At 37.4% G+C, this 12,571-nt stretch overlaps 1 protein-coding gene across 1 annotated transcript in view; it reads right to left on the bottom strand.

Annotated features, from left to right (window-relative positions):
* The window catches only part of NBEAL1 (neurobeachin like 1), a 163,039-nt gene that overhangs the window by 49,387 nt on the left and 101,081 nt on the right, over nt 1-12,571 (bottom strand). The window contains exons 34-36 of the mRNA XM_055122038.1: nt 11,968-12,125; nt 10,576-10,700; nt 4,535-4,661 (exon numbers count right to left, since the gene is read on the bottom strand). Coding sequence (XP_054978013.1) covers nt 4,535-4,661; nt 10,576-10,700; nt 11,968-12,125 — 410 coding nt within the window. The remainder of the gene's footprint in view (nt 1-4,534; nt 4,662-10,575; nt 10,701-11,967; nt 12,126-12,571) is intronic.

Genomic DNA, 12,571 nt, shown 5'->3' with positions numbered 1-12,571 from the left:
TGAGGCTATAAAATGACACCTTCAGGAGTAACTCAGAATAGAGTACTGTCATCAAAAAGCTGCAACTAATATGTTTATTTAAGTGAAGCCATATTCTGTTAGGACAGTTTTTTATTTTATTGTCAATTAATTTTATTTTTTAACTTTTAGTGCTCAGGCTACAACAGGCAGTAATTGAACTATTACCAGCTCAGTGTCCTGTGGGTCATTTCTAAAGGTGCTTGAGGATCATACCCAATGATGGGATGAACTATCACTCCAACTCTTGCTTTATTTAAGAAAATAAAAAAAATTTAAAAAATTTAAAATTTTTTTTTTAATTAGTTTATTTTTAATTAGAGAGTCATCGTGAGGGTACAGTTACAGATCCATACATCTTTATGCTCATGCTTCCCCCATATAAAGTTCAATAACCCATCCCTTCACCAGTGCCCATTCTCCACCACCGGTAAACCCAACATCCCTCCCCCCCTCCCCAGACCCGTCTCCCCCTACCCCACCCTGCCACTATGGCAGGGAATTCCCTTTTGTTCTCTCTCTCTGATTAGGTGTTGTGGTTTGCAATAGAGGTGTTGAGTGGCCATTGTGTTCAGTCTCTAGTCTGTATTCCGCCCGCCTCACCCTTCCCCCACATGACCTCCAACCACATTTTACTTGGTGGTCCCTTCCCTGAGTTACCCAGAATGAGAGACCAGCCTCCAAGCCATGGAAACAATCTCCTGGTTCTTATTTCTACTATTCTTGGGTGTTAGTCTTATAGTCTATTATTCTATATTCCACAGATGAGTGCAATCTTTCTATGTCTGTCTCTCTCTTTCTGACTCATTTCACTTAGCATGATACTTTCCATGTTGATCCACTTATATGCAAACATCATGACCTCATTTTTTCTAACAGCTGCATAGTATTCCATTGTATAGATGTACCAGAGTTTCTTCAACCAGTCATCTGTTCTAGGGCACTCGGGTTTTTTCCAGATTTTGGCTATTGTAAACAGTGCTGCGGTGAACATATAAGTGCATATGTCACTTCGACTATACTTTTTGGCTTTTCTGGGATATATTCCCAGCAGTGGTATTGCTGGGTCAAATGGGAGCTCAACCTCTAGTTTTTTGAGAGTCGTCCATACTGTTTTCCAAAAGGGCTGAACTAGCCGGCATTCCCACCAGCAGTGTAGAAGGGTCCCTTTCTCCCCACATCCTCTCCAACAGCGGTTGCTTTTGTTCTTTTGGATGTGTGCTAGTCTCTGTGGTGTGAGGTGGTATCTCATGGTTGTTTTGATCTGCATCTCTCTGACGACTAGTGATGTAGAGCACTTTTTCATGTGCTTTTTGGCCATTCGTATTTCTCCCTTGGTAAAGTTTCTGTTCATTTCTTCACCCCATTTTTTGATGGGGTTGGATGTTTTCTTCTTGTAGAGTTCAACCAGTGCTTTATATACCCTTGATATCAACCCCTTATCTGATGGGTATTGTGTAAATATCCTTTCCCATTCTGTAGATAGTCTTTGTATTCTGGTCACTGTATCTTTTGCGGTGCAGAAGCTTTTTAGTTTAATGTAGTCCCATTTGTTGATCTCTGTTTTTACTAGATTGCTTAGTTCTGTGTCATCTTTGAAGATACCTTTATCTTCAATATCCTGGAGGGTTTTGCCGACCCTGTCTTCAATATACCTTATGGTTTGTGGTCTAATGTTGAGGTCTTTAATCCATTTTGATCTGACTTTTGTGCATGGTGTCAGGTCGAGTTCTAAGCCCATTTTTTTGCATGTGATTGTCCAGTTGTGCCAGCACCCTTTGTTAAAGAGACTTTCCTTGCTCCACTTCACATCTCTTGCTCCTTTATCAAAGATTAGATGATCATACATTTGAGGTTGTGTGTGGGGATATTCCACCCTGTTCCATTGGTCTGCAGCTCTGCCTTTGTTCCAGTACCATGCTGTTTTAATTGTTACCGCTTTGTAGTAGAGTTTAAGGTTGGGGAGGGTGATGCCTCCCATCATCTTTTTCCCAAGAATTGTTTTAGCTATCCGTGGGCGTTTATTGTTGTTCCATATAAATTTCAGGATTGCTTGCTCCGCTTCTTTGAAGAATGCCATGGGTATCCCTATAGGGATCGCGTTAAATCTGTATAATGCTTTTGGGAGTATTGCCATTTTGACAATGTTTATTCTCCCTATCCATGAGCAGGGGATATGTTTCCATTTCCTCATGTCCTCTTTTATTTCATGGAGTAGAGTTATATAGTTTTCTTCGTAGAGGTCCTTTTCTTCTTTAGTTAAGCTGATTCCAAGATATTTGATTTTCTGGGGCACAATTTTGAATGGGATTGCTTTTTTCATGTCCCTTTCCTCTGTCTCATTGTTTGCATATAGGAAGGCCATGGACTTTTGGGTATTGATTTTATAGCCTGCGACTTTACTGTATAGGTCAATTGTTTCTAAGAGTTTCTTACTAGAGCTTTTAGGTTTCTCTAGGTATAGCATCATATCGTCTGCGAATAGTGAGAGCTTGATTTCTTCCTTTCCGATCTGAATCCCCTTAATATCTTTTTCTTGCCTGATGGCTATTGCTAATACTTCCAATACTATATTAAAGAGAAGTGGTGAGAGTGGGCATCCTTGTCTTGTCCCCGATCTTAGAGGAAAAGCCCTTAGTTTTTCTCCATTGATGATAATGCTTGCCCTAGGTTCGTGGTAGATGGCTTTGACTATCTTGAGAAAAGTTCCTCCAAAACCCATTTTGGTGAGAGTTTTTATCATGAATGGGTGCTGGATCTTGTCAAATGCTTTCTCTGCATCTATTGATATGATCATATGGTTTTTATCTTTACTTTTGTTGATGTGATGGATTATGTTGATTGATTTCCGAATGTTAAACCATCCTTGCATCCCCGGGATGAATCCCACTTGGTCATGGTGTATGATCTTTTTGATGAGTTGTTGGATTCTATTTGCTAGTATTTTGTTGAGGATCTTCGCATCGGTGTTCATCAAGGATATTGGTCTATAGTTTTCTTTGTTAGTGGTGTCTTTGTTTGCTTTTGGTATTAGGGAGATATGTGCCTCGTAGAAACTGTTCGGAAGGGTTCCTGTCTTTTCAATTTCCTGGAAAAGCTTGTGGAGAACTGGCAACAAGTCCTCTTTAAATGTTTGGAAGAATTCACCAGTGAAACCGTCTGGACCTGGGCTTTTGTTTTTGGGGAGACTTTTGATTACAGTTTCAATTTCCTTGATATTTATGGGCCTATTGAGGTATTTCACGTCTTCTTGGCTCAGTCTTGGGAGATTGTAGGAGTCAAGGAATGCGTCCATTTCTTTTAGGTTCTCTTGCTTCGTGGCATACAGACTTTCAAAGTAGTCTCTGATGATCCTTTGAATCTCCTTGGTTTCTGTTGTGATGTCCCCCTTTTCATTTCTGATTCTGTTTATTAGGGTTTTCTCTTTTTCTTTCTTTGTGAGTCTTGCTAGCGGTTTATCAATCTTATTTATTTTCTCGAAGAACCAGCTCTTTGTTTCATTGATCTTATGGATTGTTTTTCGGGTTTCCATATCGTTAATTTCTGCTCTAAGTTTTATTATTTCTTTCCTTCGATCTGGTTTGGGTTCCTTTTGCTGGTCCTCTTCTAAGATCTTGAGCTGCGAAGTCAAGCTATCTATAATTATTTTTATTTTATTTTTATTAATTTTATTTTTTAACTTTTAGTGCTCAGGCTACAACAGGCAGTAATTGAACTATTACCAGCTCAGTGTCCTGTGGGTCATTTCTAAAGGTGCTTGAGGATCATACCCAATGATGGGATGAACTATCACTCCAACTCTTGCTTTATTTAAGAAAATAAAAAAAATTTAAAAAATTTAAAAAATTTTTAAAAAATTAAAAAAAAATTGGAACTACTTCCATTGGTGCTTGGGGGTGACCAGGATGACAGCCTGCAATGTTTTTGTGCCACGTGGTACTGGGGCAATTTCAAGGTCTCAACATACTAGGCATGAGTTCTACCACTTGAGCTATTTCCCCATCACCTATGAAGACTGTTTATATCTACTGGAGAGAGTAACTGAAGAAACAAGGGCTGAGCAGCACCACATCCTCTGATATTTCCAGTGAACTGCTGGCTGGACTGGTTGAGTATTACTGGTGGTAGTACCCCCAGCTTGAGCACTTTCTTGGGAGGTGCCCACCTCCCATAATAAAGGTAACCCAAAAGAAAAAGTTAAAAATAGAATGATTCCGAAATGGCAAAATTCCAGTATTTATGATGACAAAATGGAGAAAAACCAAAAAGGATAATCACTGTATCACTGTCATCCTGTTGCTCATTGATTTGCTTGAGCGGGCACCAGTAACATCTCCATTATGAGACTTATTGTTACTGTTCTTGGCATATTGAATACGCCATGGGGAGCTTGCTAGGCTCTGCTGCACAGGTGAGATACTCTCAGTAACTTGCTGAGCTAACTATCTTCCACAATTTTACAATACTATTCTTCACAACAAAAATATTTTTAGTCCTTTCAAATCATTATACGTACATATTTGTCCTGGCGGTTAAGTCCTCTTCAGGAAGGTCTAATTTATCCTCCTTCATATCATTAACTTTTACTTGTTTCACCACTTCCAAAAGCAAAGAATCACTGGAAGGCTGTGAGTGTTGAATACCTGCTTAATAACAAATAACATATTAAACATAAAATAAAATCAATAACATTTTTATAAACTGAATACTAATTATATTAATTTCCATGCATAAATATCTTTGATCATGCTTTTCTCTACATTAGGACTTACTGGCTAATATTGGCATACTGCCTATAGAACAAGTAGATACCTATTTCTACTAAATACTTTTTTAATGTGGCTAAAATGTAAGCAAAAACTGATAAAACAAAGCACATCAGAATGCAATAAAACTGAAGATCAAGAAGTCTTGATTATCTCATGCAGAAAGAAAACTGAACTTCTGGAGATGAAACTATTTGATTAAAAGTGTAAGTTGAGCAGGGGACATAGCTCAAAGATGGGATATTGGTAAAGAAACTGACTGAAAAGAACTATAGGCCAAAAGGAGGAAAAGACAGTACAACATGGTAAGCTAAATGTGGTAAGCAGAGTGGACAAAAATGAGGAAAAACATTAAAAAGATATGTAAGAGAACAACAGGACACTATATACTAAGAGTTTTCATGTATGAATATCATCCCTCTTCATCCTGAGAGGGATGAAGATAGATTCATAGTTTGTATTATTTTAATTTGAAAAACTAATGAGAATGATCACAAATATAATACAAAATATAGAAAAAGCAGGATATAGAATGAAGACTAGATGAATGAACAAAGCTCATTATTAGAAACATTACATGAAAGCCTCTATGAAATCCAATAGGCAATAATGGGGCTAGAGCCATAGTACAGCATGTAGTGTGTTTGCCTTGAACATGGCTGACCATGTTCAAATTAAATTCATGGCATCCCTTATGGTCTCCCGAGAACCACCAGAAGTAATTCCTTGGTGCATAGCCAGGAGTAACTTTTGAGCATTGCCAGATTCTCAACAGCAATAAAACAAATCCAATAGACAGTTGGAAATTTTGGTCTAATTTTAAACAGCAGGTTAGAATTAGAAATACAGGTACAAAGCTTCAAGTATACATAGATAGAAACAATTTTTATTTATAGACACACACAGTGGTGGAACCATGAGATCACCCAGGAGAGGACAGGTTAAATGACAAGATGAGGTGTATGAATATTAGAACATCATCAAAAATGTTTTAGGAAAACAAGATAAGAAATGGCAAGAAGAGAGGCTGGAGCAATAGCACAGCAGGTAGGGCATTTGCCTTGCATGTAGCCAGCCCGGTTCGATTCCCAGCATCCCATATGGTCCCCCAAGCACCACCAGGAGTAATTCCTGAGTGCACGAGCCAGGAGTAACCCCTGTGAGTCCAAAAAGAACCCCTGTGACCCAAAAGAAAAAAAAAACTGGTAAGAATAGTAGAAAGTTAAAAAGCAATGCTAAAAAAGAAGACAATTATGGAGAGAGGTTCCAAGGCTTCAGAGACAATAGAAATTATGTAAGGTTTACATGATAATAAGAATTTCTACTGAGGAAGTATGAATAAACTTTACTCCAAAACATGTATGTAATTTTCTCATTTACTTTGCTGCAGTTGTTGAGATGACTGGGAACATGGTGTTGGAGCTTGCACACTTATGCAGCAGCAACCACATACTTTGTGGTTGTGGGACTAGGTATCACCCTCGCATGTTGGTACTGGGCTTCAACACCATGGCCTCATTCTTGTATGGCAAAGTCTTACCAATGAACTATCCTCAGATCTTAAAACCAAATATTTTTTACTATAATTAAATCCTGCAAAGTAATGTACAACTTGATGACTAGTCAACAACATCATACTGTATATTTGAAAGTTAATAGGAAAGATCTTAAAAGTTCTCACCATCAAAAAAAATTTTTTTACTACTTGTGATAAAGGATGTTAAATAAACTTAGTGTGATCATTCTGAAAGATGTTATATATTTTGATAGACACATATTAAATATTTCTATACCTAGCATTCATAGTGTTGTAATTACATCTCAATAATTTGCAAAAACGAAACAATAAAAACTAGAGGGACACACTTGGCAGTGTTGAAAGCTAACTTGTTGGCTCTGCACTCAGGGATTATTCCTGATGGATACTAATTTGTGGGGTGGTGTCACAGGCAGTGACAAGGAGTGAACCTCAATTGGCCTGTGCAAAGCAAGCACCTTACCCACTGCATTTATCTCTATAGTTCTTAAAACAAAATTTTTAAATACTAAAGGATATACCTGACTATTCAAATTATTCCAGTTTTACAACTTACAAGAGTAAATATTCCAAAAAATACTTCAGAAACTGTACTTCAGTAGAAATATCCTTTCCTGACTGTTAACAACCTGTTTTGAATTCTCTACAAATTCACAAATAATGGCTCCACAAACTTACAAACTTAATTGCTGAGGTAAGTAAGCGTAACAGTACTTGAAAACACAAAACCCATAAAAAATTGGCAGTCTTTACATGAGAATAATGAATATATTTAGATAAAAACAAGGAATAGGTAAAACATTTTAGTTTTTGGTACTCGAACAAAGGCAGAGCCGCAGACCAATGGAACAGGGTGGAATATCCTGACACACACCCTCAAATATGTGATTATCTAATGTTTGATAAGGGAGCAAGAAATGTGAAGTGGAGCAAGGAAAGCCTTTTCAACAAATGGTGCTGGCAAAACTGGACAGCTACATGAAAAAAAAAAATGGGCTCAGATTTCTACCTAACACCATGTACAAAAGTCTGGTCAAAGTGGATTAAAGATCTAGACATCAGACCAGAATCCATAAAGTACATGGAAGACAAAGTTGGCAAAACCCTCCACGACATTGATGCTAACGGTATTTTCAAAGATGACATGCCACTGGCCAAGCAAGTGAAAACAGTGATAAAAAAAAAAAAATGGGCCTATATTAAACTAAGAAGCATCTGCACCTCAAAAGAAACAGTGACCAAAATACAAAGACAGTCTACAGAATGGGAAAAGATATTCACCCAATACCCATCTGAGAAGGGGTTGATATCAAGGATATACAAGGCAATGGTTGAACTCTACAAGAAGAAAACATCAAACCCCATCAGAAAATGGGGAGTGGAAATGAACAGAAATTTTCTCGAAGAAGAAATCCGAATGGCTACAAGACACATCAGAAAATGCTCTACATCACTAATCATCAGGGAGATGCAGATTAAAACAACAATGAAATACCACCTCACACCACAGGGACTGGCCCACATCCAAAGGAACAAAAGCAACTGGTGTTGGTGTGGATGTGGGGAGAAAGGGACTCTCCTTCACTGCTGGTGGGAATGCCAACTGGTTCAGCCCTTTTGGAAAACAATATAGACGATTCTTAAAAAATTAGAAATTGAGCTCCCATTTGACCCAGTAATACCACTCCTGGGAATATATCCCGGAGAGGCAAAAAGGTATAGTAGAAATGACATCTGTATTTGTATGTTCACTGCAGCACTGTTTACAATAGCCAAAATCTGGAAAAAACCCGAGTGCCCAAAAACTTTGTTAAAGAAACTTTTGGTACATCTACACAGTGAAATACTATGCAGCTGTTAGAAAAGATGAAGTCATGAAATTTGCATATAAGTGGATCAACATGGAAACTATCATGTTGTGACAGTTGTGAAGTGAAATGAGTCCGAAAGAGAGAGACAGACATAGAAGAATCGCACTTGGAAACTATCATGTTGTGATAGCTGTGAAGTGAAATGAGTCAGAAAGAGAGAGACAGACATAGAAGAATCACACTCATCTCTATGATATAAAGTAACAGAGTGGGAGACTAACACCCAAGAGTAGTAGAGAGAAGGACCAGGAGGTCTACCCTTGGAAACTGGCCTCACATGCTGGGGGAAAAGGCAGCTGAGACAGAAGGGAACACCAAGTAGAGGATGTTGGTAGGACCCACTAGGGTTGAAAGATGTGTGCCGAAAGTAGAGCACAGACTGAACATGAAGGCCACTCAATACCTCTATTGCAAATTACAACACCCAAAAGGAGAGAGAACAAAAGGGAATGCCCTGCCACAGAGACAGGGTGGGGTAGTGGGGGATAGTGTGGGGGTGGTAGGAGGGATACTGGGAACACTGGTGGAGGAGAATGGGCACTGGTGGAGGGATGGGTAAACAATCACTGTATGACTGAAATGCAAACACGAAAGTGGTAAGTTTGTAACTGTACCACACGGTGACTCACGAATAAAAAAAATGTTTTAAATAAATAAATAAATAAAAGAAAAAAAACATTTTGCGTTTTTGAAATATAATTCAGGGAATTTTATAGGGTTTGAAAGACTGATGCCTTCAATCAGGGCTTCAGTGATACTGATAATATTGGAGAGTGATGGAGCTATGTATCCAAAACACAGACTCAACAACATGAAAACATGAGATCTAAGCTGTGACCACTGGAACTCTGTGTCTGTCAAGTAGACAGGCAGGGATGGGGCAGGGGGAGGGGGGGAGGGAATAAGAGAACAGGGGTGGAGGGAAGTTGACAGGTGGGGGTGGATCTGGTTTTGAAATATTATATGCTTAAAACTCAACTATCAATAGCTTTTTGTAAATCCAAGTTCTTTGACAAAGAGGGAAAAAAGATTTTTTAAAAAAGAACGATGTCTTCACTTTAACAAGTACGAAATTTTTCTTCGTACTATTTTCTTATCATGATATTTGGAATATTTTTAAAAACCATTAGAGAGAAAAACAGAGATGAGGGAAAAGAAATGCTCATTTTCTCAGACTTAAAACAACTGTGACAAATTAGAAGGTACATAAAATTATGTTTGGGTACCTATGTGAAAGAAGAACTAAATTTTCTGTGATGGGATTTCCTTATTGGCCAAAACAGAAAAAAAAAAAGAAAATACTTTTTTTTAAGTCTTTCTAGATGGAAACTGGATTAAAATCATTTACCAGATGTTTGTTGGACAACTGGGTACAGTCAAATTTTAAGAAGAGGGGCTGGAGCGATAGCACAGTGGGTAGGGCATTTGCCTTGCATGCGGCCGACCCAGTTTCGATCCCCAGCATCCCATATGGTCCCCCGAGCACAGCCAGGAGTAAGTCCTGAGTGCAGAGCCAGGAGTCACCCCTGTGCATCGCTGGGCGTGACCCAAAAAGCAAAAAACAAAACAAAACAAATTGTAAGAATAAAGTATAATGTTTCTAAAATGTACAGGGAGTCCAAATGACTATTCATACATAAGATAATCTCAAAGTTAATATTTCTAACATTACAGGATCATTATTTTGCATTAAGAATAAACACTGGCTATCTCTAAATTATTTTAGAAGTTAAAGCTCTAAGTGGCTATAATCATAGCTCTCCTGATTAAACTTATGACATCAACTGCATTGCCCAATAATTAAGGCAACTTTAAAAATTAAGACATAAAAATGGATACTCATTTATCTGCAATTAAGTAACTAAACATAAGGTGCTCAGATGGGTAAAGCAAAGGAATTACAATTTAGTCTACACAAGACTGTCAATGATTTAATATTTTGTGGATATTTCACAGATCTAATTTTAAAATGGTAAAGAAAATAAATGGGGTGGTTACAAAGAAAGAATTTCCTAAAAATTTATAAGAACTCTAAGACACAAAGCTTGATATTTCTATAAGAGAACAATATATTAAAGAAATACTAAAGGGTTGCTAGACTTCTAAATATTTCATTTTGGTTTGTCTCAATATGCCAAAGATAAAGGAACAGGAACTATTTTTTCAATATATCAAAATGGATATGAGTCAACATATTCTCCACTAACTATAATTTCATGACTTATCATCCTTTCTTTACCAATTGTGAACAATCATATATTGAAGTCAGAGTTATATATAACCAACTAGATACCAAAGTAAATAATTGTGAAAAAATGAAAAAAAAAAAAACCCTATCACTATCCTCACTATCTTCAACAAATTAGCAATCACTGGAACTTACCTAAATTATCCCTAGAAGCACTAGCTTCATCATGGGTTTTGAAGTTATAATTCGGAATCAATTTTAGCCTCATGCGGGAATAATTTTCTACATTTGATAGTTTCCAGTGTATTTCTCTTTGTTTCCTAAGAACATTAACAAGTAATAAGTAAAATTAATTCACTTAAAGCTATAAAGATTTGTAGACTTAGAATAAGAAAGTATCAGGAAAATTGCATTTGTTTAGCCACTTCTATAAAACATGCTTATTCATTATCTAATTTGACCCTCCCAAAAAAACAACAACCCTGGGAGAAGAATAATGTAATGTAACGAGAACAATGTAGAATTTCTTAATCAGCTACACAATGACTTTATTCCACATACAATTTTTAAAATCAAATAATTTTACTACAAATAAATTTGAAATGGATCAAAGATTTAAATAAGAGCTAAAATTCTTAGAAAAAAAAACAGACATAAATTTTAATGAACCTGAATTTGGGAATGGTTTCTTAAGATATGACATTGTAAAAAGGAAAGCAACAAAGAACATACTAGATAACTGACTTTAAAAGTAAAAAAGCCTTTATGTACCAGAGGCTATTGTTATGTGAAAAGATAATCTGCCTCTTTAACAATCATCCATGTAATTAAAGTTTATTATAAAGTTAAACAATCTATATACATATATGTGATTCAGAAAAACAGGATTTGGCAAAAGTAAATAAATTATACAATAGTTAAATGCACAGTACCACTAAGCCAAGGTCAAAGAAGTACAAATCTTAAACTCTTTGTCATATGGCAAAAAGGAAGTTACTCCTTTTACTTCCTGGAAAACACTACACAAAAAAGTTGAAACATTTTATTATTATTATTATTTTTTTTTGGGGGGGGGGTTGGGTCACACCCGGCAATGCATAGGGGTTACTCCTGGCTTATACACTCAGGAATTACTCCTGGCGGTGCTCAGGGGACCATATGGAATTGAACCAGGTCGGCCGAATACAAGGCAAACATCCTACCCGCTGTGCTATCACTCCAGCCCCAAAAGTTAAAACATCTTAAGACAACAAATCACATAAACCATTTAGGTTAACGAAAACAATCTTTTATATATTCAACTTTTGGAGGGGGGGAGATGACACAACCAGCAGTGCTCAGGGTTTATTCCTGATCTGTCCTCATGGATTACTCTTGGCAAGATTTGCAGGACCCCATGGGGATGCCAGGGATTGAGCTCAGCCAGGCGTGTGCAAGGCAAGCATCTCACTCATTGAACCATTTCTAGGACCCCTACATTCAATGCTTTAAAAACAAACAAAAATGGTTTGTAAAGGCCATTAGCTCAAAAAATCCTAGGCCAGGATTCTAAGGAAAAGTACTAGTTAAGAAACAATATATTCCTACCTTTCAGCCCACGGTCCCCTTTCACATGTAAGATAGAGCTGTATTGTCTTCCAGTGACTCAGAGCTACTAGGTGTTGACTACCAAGTTGTTTGAGCATATTATTATACCTCAAGTTCTCCTGTCGTGCTTTTCGAGTAAATGGTACCACAAAGAACTCCTGAAATAAACAACAATAAATAACAGCATAAAGCATACATAGATACATTCAGTTTTAAATTATTTTTAAAAACTTTACCTAATGAAAATGACACAGTAAAAAATGGGGCAAATACTTCCTCCCTCTATCTGTAGCTCCAGTTATTGCTTATAAGCTTGTTTACTGTGAACTGGACCCTCTTCTGTGAAGCAGAAACTGAGGAGACTCTAGTGCTCCATTTTAGTGGCCAATGAAAAATCAAGGAGGAGTCAAAAATAAAAATGATCTAGGGGTACAGTGCCACCCAGCAGGTCAACCTGTACCTCCAGTTGTCTGAAGGCACCATCAGCAGCCAGACTGTGTCTTCAGGCTTCTTCATACCCCAAAACTGCTGCTATGCCTCTGGCTGGACTCCAACCAACTTGGGACCAAGTTTTCCAAGAAATTAAATGGCCAAAAGTTAGGTA

Source organism: Sorex araneus, chromosome X, assembly GCF_027595985.1.
Source record: "Sorex araneus isolate mSorAra2 chromosome X, mSorAra2.pri, whole genome shotgun sequence".
In the NCBI taxonomy this organism is placed as follows: Eukaryota; Metazoa; Chordata; class Mammalia; order Eulipotyphla; family Soricidae; genus Sorex; species Sorex araneus.
Note: the sequence above shows the minus strand (reverse complement) of the source record. Positions and strands in the feature narration are given on the sequence as shown.